The sequence below is a fragment of the Kogia breviceps genome, chromosome 16 (assembly GCF_026419965.1).
Source record: "Kogia breviceps isolate mKogBre1 chromosome 16, mKogBre1 haplotype 1, whole genome shotgun sequence".
In the NCBI taxonomy this organism is placed as follows: domain Eukaryota; kingdom Metazoa; phylum Chordata; class Mammalia; order Artiodactyla; family Physeteridae; genus Kogia; species Kogia breviceps.
In genome coordinates, this window is record NC_081325.1 from 24,214,373 (window position 1) to 24,232,845 (window position 18,473).

Sequence of the window (18,473 nt, forward strand, 5' to 3'; positions counted from 1 at the left end):
GTTCCACTGATCTGCTCCCCAGTGAAACTGGTGAAAACTATATAATAACCCCCAACCATTTGAAACCTCTAGAAACGGTCTTAAAAACAAAATGAAAAATCTACTAGAGAAGATCTATGAAAAGTCAGTAATAAAGGCAGGAATCTGTGGTAAACGGCTCCCTCCTATTCCCCTCCCAGCTCAGCAAGGCAGAGACTCCATGCTGGACTGCTCTAGCAGGAACACAGGGCTCCATCTCTCCCCAGCTCCTGGACAGAGGGCTTCTTTCTGGGAGGAGCAGGACGGACCTTCGTATTTCTTTTCCTACTCCCAGTTGCCTGGTGCTGAGGCTCAGTCACAGGAAAGTGGAACAGAGGTTCTACCGTGGACATGGCTCCCTTAGAATAAATACTGGGACCTCAGCAGCTCTTTTCCCAGTCCTCAAGGCATGGTGGTTTCACACCAGGAGAGGCAAGCTGAGGAGACCTCTGGCTACTTCACTAAAATCATCCAGCCAGTTAATAAATAAATAATAATAACAAGCTACCCTGGGGGGTGGGGGGTGGCAAACCAATACCCAGAGCTGCTATAATACATAATCTAAAATATTCAGTTTCCAACAAAGTATTTCGAGGCATGTAAAGGAACAGGCAAGTATGACAGTATGACCCATACACACACCATGAAAAAAGTAGCAACAGAGACTACCTCTGAGAGTGACCAAATGCTGGATTTATGGAAAAAGACTCCAAAGTAGCCATTATACATTCACAGAACTAAAATTTAAAGAAAAAAATCACTAGAGGGGCTTGAGAGTAGATTTGAACTGGCATAAGACAGAGTGAGCAAACTTGAAGATACAATGATTGCGATTATGCAAACTGAAGATCAGAGAGAAAAAGGAATGAAGGAGAAAAAACCAGAGCCTCAGAGAAATGTGAGACATCATCAAATCCATAAAAATACATGAAATGGGAGTACCAGGAGAGGAAAGGAGAAAAAAAAAATCTTTAAAGATATACTGGCTAAAAACGTCCCAAGTTTATTGAAAAACAATAACCTACACATCCAAGAAGCTCAACAAACTCCAAGTAGGATAAATTTAATAAGGCCTAAAACACACATCATTAAAAAATGCCAGAAGTCAAAGACAAGGAGAAAATATGGAAGGTAGCATTAAATTAATTTAAAAATGAGGCCATTAGACTGAGGTAGCTTTAATGCCTTAGTAGACTACATAATCAAACTAAAACCTAAGGCTATAAATCTCTCAACATTAAGAAATTAAAACCTGAGGACAACTAATCACAAACAGCCAACTAGACTTTTCCAAGTAAAGCAAATGCTTACGCTACAGCCAATCAAATAATTTTCTTGGTTTGATTCTGCCCCTTCTCTATAAAAATCTTTCCACTAGAGGGCTCCTAACCACTTTGGTTTAGTGCTGCCCAATTCAAATCAATTTTTGCTCAAACAAACTCTTAAAATTTTTAATATGCCTCGGTTTATCTTTTAACAGGGGCAAGAGAAAGACAGTGTGACACTTACAAAGGAACCCAATAACATAAAAAGCTAACTCAGCAGAAACAATGGAGGCCAGGAAGGCAGTGGTATAACATAAAGTCCTCAAAGAAAAAACTGTTGACCAAGAATGCTATATATTCAGCAAAGCTGTTATTCAGAAATGAAGGTGAAATAAACACTATCCTAGATAATAAAAAACTGAAAGAATTTATTGTTAACCAATCCACTTTAGAAGAAATACTAAAGGAAATTCTTTAGGCTGAAAGAAAGTGACCTCAGACCATAATCTGAATTTACATATACAAAGAGCACTAGTAAATGTAACTGTGTAATTATAAAAGACAATATAAATGCTTATTTTGCTTTCTTCTCTTAGCTGATTGAAAAGGTAAGTATAAAAAATATGCATAAAATGTACTGTTTGGTCTGTAACATAGAAATATAATACATGCATAATACACGTGCTAGTAATAGCACAAAGGTATATAGGAGCAAAGCTCTTATAGATTAAGAAAATAACAGCAGACGGTAATGATTCTAACAATGTACTGTTCAGCTTGTAACATTAGTAGATGTTATGTGTATAACAATAATACCACAAAATGGGGAAAATGGGAATAGAGCTATATAGAAGTAATATTTCCATATATAAGAATTAAACTAGTATAAATCTGAAGCTGATTCTGAGAAATTAAGATGTATATGGTAAACCCTAGAGCAATCACTTTTAAAAACCCTCAAAAATAATGAAATAATAAAATCAAAATGCTTCTGTTAGGAAGACTAACAGAGAGGTAAAAAAGACATGACACAGAAAACAAAAAGCAAATGCAGGGACTTCCCTGGTGGTGCAGTGGTTAAGAATCTGCCTGCCAATGCAGGGGACACGGGTTCAAGCCCTGGGGTCCAGGAAGATCCCACATGCTGCATGGCAACTAAGCCCATGAACCACAACTACTGAGCCTGCGCTCTAGAGCCTGTGTGCCACAACTACTAAGCCCGTGCACCACAACTACCAAAGCCCACGCACCTAGAGCCCACGCTCCGCAACAAGAGAAGCCACTGCAATGAGAAGCCCGTGCATCGCAATGAAGAGTAGCCCCCGCTCACTGCAACTAGAGAAAGCCCACACACAGCAACAAAGACACAATGCAGTAAATAAATAAATAAATAAATTTTAAAAAGCAAATGCAGACATAAATCCAACTATATCAATAATAAAATTACATGTGAATGGAATAAACAATCCAATCTGTCATGAGGTTGTCGGGTTGGATTAAAAAAACATGATCCAACTAAAGGCTGTTTACAGGAGACAGACTTTAGATTCAAAAACACAAATAGATTGAAAGTAAAAGGATGGAAAAAGATGTATCATGAAACACCAACCACAGACAAACCAGAATGGCTATACTCATGAGACAATATAGAGATTAAAACAAAAAAGTGTTACTATAAATATGTATGCTCTTAACAACAGAGAACCAAAATATATGAAACAAAAACTAAGAAAAATGAACAGAGAAACAGACAATTCAACAATAAGATTAATGCCCCACTTTCAATAATGGATAGAACAACTAGACAGAAGATCAACAAGGAAGTAGAAGACTTGGTCAACACTGAAAACCAACTAGACCTAACAGACATCTACAGAATACTCCACCCAACAACAGAATAGACATTCTTCTCAAGTGCACATGTAACACTTTCTAGGAGAAACCATATGATAGGTCATAAAACAAAACTCAATAAATTAAAAGGATAGAAACAATACATTATGTTCTCCAACCACAATTGAATGAAATTAGAAATCAATAGCAAGGAAAAATTTGGGAAATAAATACTTACAAGCCATAGCTTAAGTAGTGCTTAGAGAGCAATTATAGTTGTAAGTTCCTGGGTTAAAAAAGAAAAAAGATCTAGGGACTTCCCTGGTGGTCCAGTGGCAAAAAATCTGCCTTCCGATGCAGGGGATGTGGGTTTGATCCCTGGCCCGGGAACTAGGTTCCCACATGCCACGGGGCAGCTAAGCTGCACACCACAACTACTGAGCTTGCGCGCCGCAAAACTACAGAGCCCACGTGCTCTGGAGCCCGCGCACCACAACTACAGAGCCCATGAGCCTTGGAGCCTGTGCACCACAACTAGAGAGAGAAAACCCGCACACCACAACTAGAGAGAAGCCCATGCACTGCAATGAAGAGCCTGCACACCACAACAAAAGACCCCACATGCCGCAACGAAGATCCTGCCTGCCTCAACTAAGACCCGACACAGCCAAAATAAATGAATGAATGAATGAATGAATGAAATAAAGAAAAGAAAAAAAGATCTCTGATCAATAACCTAAACTTCAACCTTAAGACACTGGAAAGAGAAGAGCAAACTAAACCTAAAGCAGGAAGAAGAAAGGAAATAGTAAAAATTAAAACAAAAATTCATGAAAGAGATAATAGAAAAACAATAGGGAAAAATCAACCAGCCCAAAAGACGGTTCTTTGAAAAGAAGTCCTTAGCTGTTGATCAGAAAAACAAACCTTTAGCTTGTCTGACCAAGAAAAAAAGAAAACCGATTCAAATTACTAGAATCAGAAATCAAAGAGAGGACATTACTATCATACCTTGCAGAAATAAAAATAATTATAAAGGAGTACTATAAATAACTATTTCAACAAATTAGAAAACATATAAAATTAGACAAATTCCTCAAAAGACACAAATTACTGAAACTGTCTCAAGAAAAAATAGACAATCTGAATAGATCTATCACAAGTGAAGAGACTGAATCAGTAATCAAAAAACTATGCAAAGAAAACCCAGGTCTAGACGGTTTATAGAAGGGGAGGGAATGCTTCCTAACTCATTTTACAAGGCCCATATTATCCTGATAACAAACCAAAGACATCACAAGAAAACTATAGCTCAATATTTCTTATGAATGTGAATGCAAAAAACTCAACAAAATACTAGCAAACTGAATCCAGCAACATACTAAAAAAATTTTGTACACCATGACCAAGTGGGATTTATCCCAGGGATGAAAGATTGGTTTAACAGCCAAAAATCAATTAATATAACCCACATCAACAGAATAAAAAGCAAAAAACAAAAATCACATAATAACCTGAATACGTGCAGAAAAAGTATTTGACAAAATCCAACATCATTTCATGACAGAAAGTTTCTTTTTTCTTTTCTTTTTTTTTTTTTTTTTTTGTAGTACGCGGGCCTCTCACTGTCGTGGCCTCTCCCGTTGCGGAGCACAGGCTTGGCACGTGCAGGCTCAGCAGCCATTGCTCATGGTCCCGGACCAGGGCACAAACCCGTATCCCCTGCATTGGCAGGCGGACTCTCAACCACTGTGCCACCAGGGAAGCCACAGCTAATACCCCACTTAATGGGGGAAAGATTGGGTGCTTTTCCATAAGATCAGAACCAAGACAAGAATGTCCCTGCTTACAACTTCTTCTCAACATTGTACTGAGCTTCTAGTCAGGGAAATTAGGTAAGGAAAAGAAATAAATTGCATCCAGATTGGAAAGGAAGAAGTAAAATGAACTCTATTCACAGACGACACAGTTTTATAGATAGAAAATCCTAATGAACCTATCAAAAAAACTACTGGAATAAACAAGTTCAGCAAGGTTGAAGGATATAAGATCAATATATAAAAATCAATGATATTCCTATACATTCACAATGAACCATTCAAAAATGAAATTAAGAAAATAATTCTAGGGACTTCCCTGGTGGTTCAGTGGTTTAGAATCCACCTGCCAGTGCAGGGGACTGGGTTCGAGCCCTGGTCTGGGAAGATCCTACATGCCACGGAGCAACTAAGCCCGTGAGCCACAACTACTGAGCCCACACTCTAGAGACCGCAAGCCACAACTACTGAGCCCACACTCTAGAGACCGCAAGCCACAACTACTGAGCCTGCGCTCTACAGCCTGAGAGCCACAACTACTGAAGCCTGCATGCCTAGAGGCCATGCTCTGCAACAAGAGAAGCCACCACAATGAGAAGCCCAAGCACCACAACAGAGAGTAGCCCCCACTCAGTGCAACTAGAGAAAGCCCGCGCGCAGCAACGAAGACCCAAGGCAGCCAAAAATAAATAAAATATAATTAAAAAAAGAAAATAATTCTATTCACAACAGTATCAAAAAGTATAAAACACTTTAGAACTACAAAATATTGGTGAAAGAAATTAAAGAAGATCTAAATAAATGGAAAAACATCCCACGTCCATGGATCAGTATATTTAACGTTAAGATGGCAATACTCCCTAAGCTGATTTACAGATTCAACACAGTCTCTGAGAATTCCAGTTGACTTGTTTGTAAAAATTGACAAGCTGATTCTAAAATTCACATGAAATTGCAAGGGACCCAAAATAGCCAAAACAATCCTATAAAAAAGAATAAGGTAAGAGGAGTCACACTTCAAAAAATTCAAACTTATTACAAGGCAAAGGTTATCAAGACAGTGTGGTACTGGCACCAAAGACAAACATACAGATCAATGGAACCGAACTGAGGATTGGGAGATGGGGTGCAGGTGGAGCTAAAGGATGATAGAGTTTCCTTCTGAGGTGATGAAAATGTTCTAAGATTGACTGTGGTAATGGTGGTACACATCTGTAAATATACCAAAAACTACGGAATTGTACACTTTAAATGGATGAATCATATGGTACATGAATTATATCTCAATATAGACGTTTTAAAAAAACAACAGACAGAAGGCTCTGAAGAATACTTTGAATCTGTTTCAGTTTATCAGATCCTTATAGAGAATCACAGAAACCTAGGGTTGGAAGAGTCTTAAAGGGTTCTTACCTATTACACAATACATGAATACCTCCTATTACATCACCAAAAAACTGTCCTCCAACAGTTTTCGATCTCAGATTACCTTTACTGCTTTGCTTGAACATCACTTTTCCCACTGCTGTAGCTCCAGTGCCTAGAACAGTGCCTAGCTCCCAGTAGGTACTTGTAATTACTAGTTGACTGATGTCTCATGAAGGGGAACTAGGACAGCTCCAACTATAAGTAGTCTTCCTTATAGAGGTCCAATCTTCACTGCTCATGGTTTCTTCTAAGTGAACATAATTCTGCCTCCATAAAGGCACAGAAGAGAGACTTCACATATTCATGCAACATTTTAAGTATTAGATATTGCATAGAAGTCCTCCAATTTTCTCACGATAGCAAGGTTTCTTATTCATTATTGCTTCACCCAAAAACCTAGGAGCTACCCTTCTTCATTTTTACTACCCCCAATCCATGAGCTTTGTTGGCTCTATATTCAAAATATGTCCTGAATTGGACCATTCTTTACCTCCTTTGTTACAAAACCCATAGTGTAAACCAATATCATTCTTTCTTTGGTAACAATTTTCTCTACTAACTTCCTTGCTTCCACGCTTGACATCCTATAGCTATCTTTTCTCCATAGCTGCCAAAGCAGACTTTCTCATATTGTATGTAAATCAGATCATATCATTCCCATTACACTTAAAGGTAAAAAGCCAAAGTTCTTAGCATTAGCTCTCCAGCTACGTCATCATCTGGCCCTGGATGTTCTCTCCAATCATATTTCCTACCACTTTTCTCCTTCTCACTACACTCTAGCCAATCTCCTTACAATTCCAGAAATACACAGTATGTCCTCATTCCAAGACCTTTGCACTTGATGTTCCTTCTGCCTAAAATACTCTTAAGATTTCTGCATGACTTCCTACTCCCTCAGGTCTTTGCTCAAATATTATCCCCTTACAGAGAATTTTAAGTTGATATAATAAGTAATACTGCAACTGCCTCCTCTCCAGCTGCTGAGCTCTACCCCTCCCCCACTCTGCTTTATTTTTCTTAAAAGCTCTTATTATCATGTGACATTTTTCATACTAGTCCTTTCTGCCTAACGACTCCCAAAACTTAGTGGCTAACAACAACAATGTTTTTCTTCCCTCACTATTCCATGGATTAGCTGGGCAGTTCTTCTGAGCTGGATCAGGCTAGCTAGCTAGGGCTGGATGGTACAGGATGGCCTCACTGGGACTTCACCTGGGATGGCTAGTCCTTACTCTCAACTTGGTCTTTTTTCCTTAAGGAGGCATAGACCAACCTGGTCTTCTTCACATGGTAGTCTCCAGGTTCTAAGAGGGTAACGGCTGAAGCTGAAAAGCTTCTTGAGGCCTTGACTCAGAATTCATACAATGTTACTTCTGCTATATTCTGTTTTGTTGAATGAATGAATGACTACACATATGACACTGCTTCCAGCTCCTCAACATCCTATTTGGTTTCCTCTGAATACTACTTAGTTTGTCCATGTCTTCCAAAACCTAGCATCCAGAAAGGGACACAAAATTCTGGACAAGATCTAACTTCAGCTCAGTACAGCTGGGTAATAAATATTAGTTGAATAAGTGAGTGACAAGTACAGAAGATCGTGGTAATATTCAGTCTCATAATACAGATACTGTGTGCCCTTTAATGCAGCTTAAGAATGCACTGGCTTATTTCTAGTGGCTTTTACACTGTTGAATTTTACAGCCTTTAAGATCAAATATACCCCCATGGCTCTTTTTCATGTGTAACACTGCCAAGTCTCTGTCCTATATTTACACAATTGATTTTGGGGACCTAAAAGAACATTACATTTATCCCTGGTGAATTTAAATTTAATCTCTTCTAATTCATTGATCTCTCTAGTTGATCATTTCCACTGACACACTTTTTGGTCTGAGATGAAAAAGTTTGAAAATTGTTGCTTTCATATAAAATACATGGCATTCAAAAAAATAATTACCTTGTATACCCAAAGAAGGCCTGAAAAGGGAGAAAATAAGTTCCTAGAGTAGCATTAGGAACCCCTGGGGGTCCACAGTGCATGCCTTGCTAAAGCTGCTATACATCAATGAGAATGAACAAATGACTGCTCCACATTACGATATGGATGAATCACACAAAGATAATGTTGACCCAAAGCAGCCAGATGCAAATAACTAGACATTCAAGAGACAAAGCTAACCTACGATATATACATCAAGGTAGTGGTTCCTTTAAAGGTTGAGGTAGACTGAAAGGGGTCTTGAAAGTATCCCACACTTTTCAGGGGTATGGTGATGTTTTCATCCTTGATCTGGGGGCTGTTTATATGAGTATGTTTGTAAAAATTTATTTAGATATATATTATGATGTGAACTTTTCTGCCTGTATTTTCTACTTCAATACAAAGAGAACCTAAAAATAAAAAGAGATTGAGGAGAAACATAATCTCTTTAAAAAAAAAGGAAATCGAATTACATCACTCTACTGCTTAAAACCTGACAGTAACTTCCCACTCTATTTAGAATAAAGTTCAAATACTGGGTTGGCCAAAAATGACCCAAATATTGGGTCGTTAAGGTTTTTCTGTGACATCTTACGGAATATTAATATTATACAAAACCTACAGTGTTTCATTACCATAAAGCATACTGTTTTCAAACTCTGGGCACCACCTCATCTCATGCAGCTTCTCCCCTTGCTTATTACACCCCTATCACACTAGTTTTCTCCCTTAAGCACAATAAGTTCTTTCCTCCTAGGAACATGCTAGTTCCTTAACTTTCCAACCACTCTTCACATGGCTAGCTTCTTTTCATCCCTTAGGGCTCCTCAGAGAGGCCTCCCCAAACATCCCATGTAAAGTTGCCTCTTTCCCGTATTTTATAATCTCAGGCCATTATGCCCTTTATTGCATTTATTGCAATTTGAAATAGGTTTACTTGTTTTTCGTCTGTCCCTCCACTAGAATGTATGTTCCACGAGGACAAGGATCTAGTTGCCCTGATTTACAGTTTTGGGTTTTTTAAAAAATTTATTTATTTTTGGCTGCATTAGGTCTTCATTGCGGTGCACAGGCTTCTCATTGCGGTGGCTTCTCCTGTTGAGGAGCACGGGCTCTAGGCATGTGGGCTTCAGTCGTTGAGGCACACAGGCTCAGTCGTTGTGGCTCATGGGCTCTAGAGTGCAGGCTCAGTAGTTGTGGCACACGAGTTTAGTTGCTCCACAGCATGTGGGATCTTCCTGGGCCAGGGCTCGAACCCATGACCCCTGCATTGGCAGGAGGAGTCTTAACCACTGTGTCACCAGGGAAGCCCCGCCCTGTTTTACAGTTTAAATCCCAAGATTTATTAGCACAATGTTCTGACACCTTGTAGAAGTTGAATATATAATTTCTGAATGAATAAAAGAATAGTTTCAGGTCATTTCACATCAAATTAATAAGTCTTTTAAAATTTTGATATGATCATTATATATTCATTTTCACAACACTATTTTACCTGTACATTTTATTTGTATGCCTTCTTTTTATTGATTTGCTTATTCATTCACTCATGAAAAAAATTAGAATTTATTAAATGTCAAACACATAGGTTCTAAAGATAAATAAGCCATGTTCTTTACTTTTAAATATCTCACCACTTATCAAGGAAAATTAATATGTGAGAAAACAAAATTCTCTTACACAAAGCCTTAAATCTAATTAAAATGTTGAAATGAAGGGAAATGAAAGATGAGCCCTCTAAAACAAATAATAGTCTACTATATCTATCAAAAAAGGAAATTGAGCTAATTAGGCATCACTTTTTCTTAGTGATTCCATGTTGACTCTTAGTGATCATATCTTCCTTTTTCTAAATGTTTGAAATACATCTTTTAAATGCAATATATTGTAATAAGTTGAAATATATTATTACCACGGCTTCATGTCAAATTTGGCTTCTTTCTGCTGTATAGCACAGGGAGATCACCTCTGTGCTTTGTGACCGCCTGGGGGGGTGGGATAGGGAGGGTGGGAGAGAGGGTGATGCAAGAGGGAGGAGATGTGGGAGCATGTGTGTATGTATAACTGATTTAGTTTGGTGTAGAGGGAAAACTAACACACTATTGTAAAACAATTATACTCCAATAAAGATGTTAAAAAAAAAAAAAAAATTTGGCTTCTTTTACAATAAGGGTAATTAAGGAAAACCCATTCAACAGTATAATTACTTTGACTTGTTTTTAAACCCAATATTTAATTTTGATTTAAATACTATTAAAGAAGAGAGAGCATTATGTTTATTGAAAGGGGACATACATGGAAAAATGACAGAGAATGTGCTGCGGCAAGCAGATTTCAGCTAAGTGTACGGAAGAACTTTTTAGTAGTTACCGCTGCCTATCAGAGCACTGCTTTGCAAAGCAGGAAGCTCTCCATCACTAAATATCTTTAAGGAAAGCCAACAGGGCATTTTTCCCAGGATGGAGCAGAAAGATTTAGTAGGCAGCATTGATTAGATCAGTGTCCTCAAACTATGGTGAAGCACTTTAAAAAAAATTTTCTTGGATGTCACAGCAGTGTCAAATGGCTATAAACATTTCTGAATGCTTACTTTTGATTTCAGTTTTTTTTTTTTTTTTTTGCGGTACGTGGGCCTCTCACTGTTGTGGCCTCTCCTGTTGCAGAGCACAGGCTCCAGACATGCAGGCTCAGCGGCCATGGCTCACGGGCCCAGCTGCTCCGCGGCATGTGGGATCTTCCTGGACTGGGGCACGAACCTGTGTCCCCTGCATCGGCAGGTGGACTCTCAACCACTGTGCCACCGGGGAAGCCCTTGATTTCAATTTTTGATTTGTTGCACACAAGTAACAAACTGGCCTGGTATGAACAGGCAAACTACACTTTGAGAAGCACTGGATTAGACAGTCTATGAGAGATCTCTGAGGTTCTATAGTTTTTCAAACTTACCTAGTCTGTCTTCCTATTTTCGTTAGGCATTAATAACAAACTACTGACTTCATAACAACTAATCATTTTCTCCAGTAATTTAAAAAAGTATAAGCTAAAAGATATTCTAAAAGCTTTAGATCAAAGAGCTGAGACATTTTTACTGCATTAACCTTTTATCTCACTAAAAGAAAAGGCAAAATTTACTGTCTACCAAAGCACATCTGAATGCTCATTTAAAAATGGTTACAAAAAATTTATCTCCAGTCATTTCCCACACCTAATTTTCTGGTGTCACTTTCTTTGCACAAGCCAATAATGAAATATGTAACAAGTTACCGTTGATCACACATTTGAAGTTCTCGCTTTGTTTTACCAGCTGGTAGCAAAACCAAGAGAAAAGTCACGCGGGGGTGGGGTGGTGAGAGAAAGAATACGCATGAATTTCAGAAGCACTGGGTGGAGGAGTCAAGTGTTTGCAACCACCTATAAATAACACTCAGTGGTGACCTGGCCAAGCAAATACGGTAAAGAATTGTAAAAAGAGCAGGCAAAATTGAGAGTTGCCCGTTCTCATACTTCCCCAAATATTCCTGGCTTTTTCTCTGCAAGGACAGACATTTTCATTTAAAATCTATTATCTTCTTATAGAGACAGATTGTACCAGGTGAGGAATACCCTTATCTAAATATAACTACTGTAGAGTTAGAAATCTGAAAATATAAACCATTGTGAAAATAAATAACAACAACAAAATCCATTATCTTCTTCCCATTAAAAATGAAGCAAAACAAAACAACCTTCCTTCTCAAGAGATAATTTCCAGATTTATGAGCTATCATCTCCCAACTCTATCAAACATGAATTAGTTTCCCTCAAGTAGTTGCAGTACTCCTTAAATCATCATACTTGTACTAGAGCAGGAGTTCTTAATTATGAGTTTTAAGAAGTCTATGAACTCTCTGAAACTCCAAATATTATAAAATTTTGGGTGAATGAGCAATTATATGGACAAGATGTCTACAGCTGTCACATCTGTTGTTGACAATTGCTGATTAAAAGCATCTTTCTTAGGTTAAAAATGTGATCCGAAGAGAAATATAAGGTACGGGTTCTTAATTGAATAGGTATATAAAAGTATTACATTATATCATATACCCAAAAAAAGCTTTAGAAATAAATCCTTTCATTTTGTAGATGATAACATTGACATTTGGAGAGGTTAGGGGAGTGTTCAAGGCCATGCTGCTAGCTAGAAGGCAGAAGATAAAGAAGAAGAATGCTGGCTCCTACTTCTGGATCCATTCCCTCCCACTCTGCCACCAATGCAAGGCCAGACTAGAGGATACTAGTAAGCACACTAAGGGCAGCCAACAACCCCAATTCTGATAAATATACAATCGCAGAATAAATCAAGTAATTCTTTAAACACTACTGGCTCATAACATATATAAACATTTTCTATGTTTTACTAAAGGTATCTAAAAATATATATTCTTTTAGACACATTTTAGAGCTCGCTTCCTTGCCAGTAGACACAATCAACAACTTGTCAATCATCTGAAATACATGAGTGCTTGACCCCACTGCAATCAACGAGAGAAGGGCACACACTCGATAAACTCCTCCCTCTCTACCTTTCTTTAATATCTTTATTCCCTCCTTCCCTCCCTTCCTTTCTTTAATATCTTTATTGGAGTATAATTGCTCTACAACATCCCCATAACTCCTCCCTCATGTCCCTCCCACCCTCCCCATCCCACCCCCTAGGTGGTCACAAAGCACCGAGGGGAGCGGATCTCCGCGTTCTATGCGGCTGCTTCCCACTAGCTATCTATTTTACATTTGGTAGTGTATGTATGTCCATACCACTCTCTCACTTTGTCCCAGCTTACCCTTCCCCCTCCCCGCGTCCTCAAATCCATTCTTTATGTCTTTATTCCTGTCCTGCCCCTAGGTTCATCAGAACCATTTAAACACATTTCTTTCTGAGTCAATTACTCTGAAAGCCCACAATGCAAAGTAAATTAGTTGAATGGATCTTTTAGTAACTGTTAAAGCTGTTTAGAAATTTTAAGCAAAACCTCTTTTCAAAGTTTATTCTCTTGTTTATTCACACTAAAGAATAGCAAGTGCAAAAACCAAAGGAGATGATAGTTAGTGAAAAGAATTTTTATAGTAAGTAATTAAGTGAGAAAGCTGAAAAAGAATGCCTTATTTTGGAGTCAGGATGAGTAGAAATCCAAAATTTGTTTTTAATTTTTTTCAAAATAATTAGGAAACTGAAAGTCTGTAAGAATCCAAGAAACCCTTCACTCTCTGCCCCCTACTCCCCCACTTCTGACTTCTGAAATACAAGGTAACCTTCTGCCATCTGTTATTTTAGAGCAGAAACAGTAATTAACATATGGGCTTTCTCTCTCAAGCAGCTGTAGGGTAGTTAAAGTTATAATAATTGTCTTTCTGTAAGATAAATCTACATTTAAAACCTGGCCAGTTAAAAAAAAATAGCTCAGCCTCAGAGCCTTCCAGAATAAAATTAAGAAATTCAGAATCATCTGTGACATACTACATTAAGAGATTTAGAGAATATCCTCTAAGTCTTGTACTTTTATGGGTAAGGTTAAACAAATGTAATTCATGATGCCCAAATCAGTTAATACAGTCAGAGTCCACAGTTCATGTTTTTTCCTTCTCCATCAAAATGCTAGGAGCCTCGGGACTTCCCTGGTGGTCCAGTGGTAAAGAATCCGCCTTCCATTGCAGGGGACATGGGTTCAGTCCCTGGTTGGGGAACTAAGATCCCCCATGCTGCGGGGCAACTAAGCCCACACACCTCAGCTACTGAGCTCAGGCACCTCGACAGAGAGCCCGTGTGCCACAACTACAGAGCCCATGTGCCTTGGAGCCCAAGTGCCACAACTAGAAAGAAGCCGGCATGCCCCAAAGAAGATCCTGTGTGCTACAACAAAAGACCCTGCATGCCACAACTAAGACCTGATGCAGCCAAAAAAATAAATAAGTAAAATAAATAAATATTTTTTAAAAAGATTAAAAAATGCTAGGAGCCTCAAACAGGGGTTAGATACTCATATATAGAAATCGCTAACTAAGTTTTCCAAAACTGATAACTATAAATGCATCACTTCAGTGGGTCACTGAACTCCAATCCAAAGGCTCATTTATTTATAAGAAAAATCACAACACGTGTGACACATAAATTTCCATTTCAGCTATATATCATTTATAATGAGCTTAAGTAAACTGAAAGGAATTCAGAGCATATTCTGATCCACATATTGTGAAAAACAGGAATTTTACCTACCTTTATCTGGGTGATTCAAAATCATGATTCTCCTGTGAGCTGCTCTAATCTTGGCCTTGCCGGCAGATGGGCTATAAAAAGAAATTAAAGTGCTTTTAACAAATAGTGTCAAATGCAGATTATAAATTAATGGTTTATATGAGTTTTAAGAAATTAAAAACTAATGAGAATTTCACCATCTTGTGGATAAATATGAAATTACAGCTTGTCACTTCATTCTACCAACCATCAAAATAAATCATATTCAATGCTGCATATACTTTCCTTCAGTCCTTATTCTCAATTAAAAAAACATATACACAATATATAGGATAGGAGAATCATATAGCCTGTAGACTATTACTGTGAGTTTGAAAATTTATGCCTCAAGCTCTTTGAGGAGAAGGCAGTACATATAATGTAACAAATAGGTATTTGAACTCTAGGGCTACCAGACTTCAGGATTTTAATCCCAGCACTGCCATGAAAGATGGGGTAGCCTTGGTCAAACTTTTTACCTTCTCTGAGCTTCAGTTTCTTCATTGTGAAACAGGGCTAGGAACAACATAGTCCTCATAGAGCAATTACAAGGATTAAATTAGTGGATGCCAACAAAGTGCTACAGCAGTGCCTGGTGTGTAGCACATGTTCCATAATAGTTAGCTTTTACTATTATTATCTTTCAACAGAACATCTCAAAACCCTTCATAGCTCATAATTTATTTAGCTTTGTGAGAAACCTATGGGAAAAGCTTGGCTGTTAGAGCCTATGCTCTAAACAAAAATTAAAGGAGAAAGTTAAATAAACCTAAAATTATTCCTGTAAAACCTAGTTTATCCAGTACTGGAACTCCTTCTCTCTAGTACATTTTCCAGGTAAGGAAAAAAATTAACACTAATAATAACAAAATCCTGGTGTTCCTACTTAATATTTATACTAGCTTATCTAAGCTGCTTTTCTGGGCCTCAAATGGAAATAACAGTAGTTGACTCAATGTACACAGTGGTTGCTGTGAAAATCAAAATAATCTATATGGATGAACCACACTGTAGGGGCTAAACGCAGGAACTTTTAGAGATATTCAGACACAGGTTTAAATCCATCACTCATAATCTATAAAACTTTGTCTTGGAACTTCCCTGGTGGTCCAGTGGTTAAGACTCCATACTTCCTCTTCAGGGGATGCGGGTTCGATCCCTGGTGGGGAAACCAAGATCCCACGTGCCGTGTGGTGTGGCAAAAACAAACAAAAAAATAACACTTTGTCTTGCTTACTTGAACTCTCTGAGTTATAATTTTCTCACAAGCAAAATTTTCTCATAAGCATACCTCCTAGGATTATTTTAAGGACAAGTTAGATTATATAAGCAAAAGGATGAGCATGACCTGGCATACAGTTAGTGTTCAAAGAATAGCAGTTATTATCATGAACATAAAGAATGCTTATGAAAATGTATTAATTTCCTACTTTAAAAAAATGGGGTATAAATAATCTAATCTAGCATATCTTGAATGACTCAAAAAGCATTATCATGAGTATCAATTAAGTGCAAAGAAACTCTCAAGGTCTGCAGAGGTTTGCTTGCCCTTCTACTAAATGGTCATAAAATGCTATCCATTTAAGTTCTTCTGTTTTGAACACTGCCTTCCTTGCTGTCAGTTGTCAATTCTCAATTCTGCCAGTGTTCTAGTCTCTAGCTGTTACTTGCCAGTTACCTGCTACTTCTAATCTCCTGGGGTTAAATAACAGATCATCAAACATGTTAAAATACACTATCAATTGCTACATAAGCATATAAACATTCTTCTATAAATAAAATAAGTCAAGTCAAAAAGCAAGTCAAAAGAGAAATCAAAAAATATCTTGAGACAAATGAACAATCTACCAAAACTTATGGGATGCAGCCAAAGCATTTCTAAGAGGAAAGTTTATAGTAATAAAAGCCTACATTCAGTGGGGAAAAAAAGAACTCAGATGAACAACCTAACTTTACACCTCAGGGAAGTAAAAAAGAAGAACAAACTAAGCTCAAAATTAGTAGAGGAAAATAAAGATCACAGTGAAAATAAATGAAATAGAGACTAAAAAGACCAAAAAACCAAAAATCAATGAAACTAAGAGCTAGTTTTTTGAGTATACAAAACAGACAAACCACTAGCTAGATCACCAAGAAAACAGAGGACTTAAGTAATATCAGAAATGAAAAAGGAGAGATTACAACTGATACTACAAAAATACAAAGGATAAGAGACTACTGTGAACTGTACTATACAATAACAAATTGGACACCCTAGGGGAAACAAATGGATAAATTCCTAGAAACAAAGCATCTACCAAGACTGAATCATAGAAAATATGAACAGACCAGTTACTACTAATGAGACTGAATCAACAATCAGAAAACTTCCAACAAAGAAAAGTCCAGGGCCAGATGTCTTCACTAAATTCTACCAAACATTTAAAGAATAATTAACACCAATCCTTAAACTCTTCCAAAAAATGGAAGAGGAGGAAACACTTCCAAACTCATTCTATGAGGCTAGCATTAACCTGATACCAAAACCAGACAAGGACACTACAAGAAAAGAAAAATACAGGCCAATATCCCTGATGATCACAACTGCAAAAATTCTCAACAGATATTACCAAATCGAATTCAACAATACATTAAAAGGATCATATACCATGATTAAGTGGGATTTATTCCAGGAACGCAAGGATGGTTCAACATCTGAAAGTCAATCAATGTGATATACCACAGTAACAAAACGAAGGATAAAAATCCGTCATTTTAATAGATGTAGAAGCATTTGACAAAATTCAATATCCATTAATGATAAAAACTCTTGACAAGGTTGGTATAGAGGGAACGAACCTCAACATAATAAAGACCACATATGAAAAGCCCATAGCTAACATTATACTCAATGATGAAAACCTGAAAGCTTTTCCTCTAAGATCAGAAACAAGACAAAGTTGCCCACTCTCACCACCCTTATTCAACAGAGCATTGGAAGTCCTAGTCAGAGCAATTAGTGAACAAAAAGAAATAAAAGGCATCCAAATAAGAAAGGAAGAAGTAAAACTGTCATTATTTGCAGATGACATGATATTACATATAAAAAAACCCAAAAGACTACACCAAAAAACTGTGAGAACTAATCAACAAATTCAGTAAAGTTGCAGGCTATAAAATCAATGTACAATAATTTATTGTGCTTCTATATACTAATAACAAACTATCAGAAAATCAAGAAAACAAGCCCATTTAAAATTGCATCAAAAACAATAAAATACCAAAGAATAAATTTAACCAAGGAGGTGAAAGACCTGTACACTGAAAACCAGAAGACACTGATGAAAGAAACTGAAGACACAAAAAAATGCAGATATTCTGTGCTCATGGATTGGAAGAAGTAATTTTTTTAAAATGTCCATACTGTCCAAAGCACTATACAGATTCATTGCAACTTACATCTAAATTCCAAAGGCATTTTTCACAGAAATAGAACAAAAATTCCTAAAATTTGTATGGAACCAACCACAAAAGATCCTGAATAACCAAAGGAATCTTGAGAAAGAAGAACTAAGCTGGAGGCATCAAACTTGCTGATTTCAATCTATCAATATATTACAAATGCTCTGGTAATCAAACAGTATGGTATTGGCATAAAAAGACACACAGATTAATGGTACAGAACAGAGCCTAGAAATAAACCCATATATATACGGTAAATTAATTTACAACAAAGGAATAGAGAATATACAGTGAGGGAAAGGATAGTCTCTTCAATAAATGGTGTTTATTGGGAACAGAAAATCTGAACAGTCATATGCAAAGGAATAAAACTGGACCTTTATCTTATACCACACACCAAAATTAACTCAAAATAG

The 18,473-nt window shown here is 37.3% G+C and overlaps 1 protein-coding gene across 3 annotated transcripts in view; it reads right to left on the reverse strand.

Annotated features, from left to right (window-relative positions):
• Window positions 1–18,473, reverse strand: part of DNAJC15 (DnaJ heat shock protein family (Hsp40) member C15) — a 72,424-nt gene that overhangs the window by 12,513 nt on the left and 41,438 nt on the right. For all 3 annotated transcript variants that reach the window (XR_010837279.1, XM_059042229.2, XM_059042227.2), the window contains exon 5: window positions 14,599–14,669. Coding sequence is in view for 2 of the 3 variants with exons in the window: in XM_059042229.2 (XP_058898212.1) it covers window positions 14,599–14,669 (71 nt within the window). In the remaining variant the exon portion in view is untranslated. The remainder of the gene's footprint in view (window positions 1–14,598; window positions 14,670–18,473) is intronic.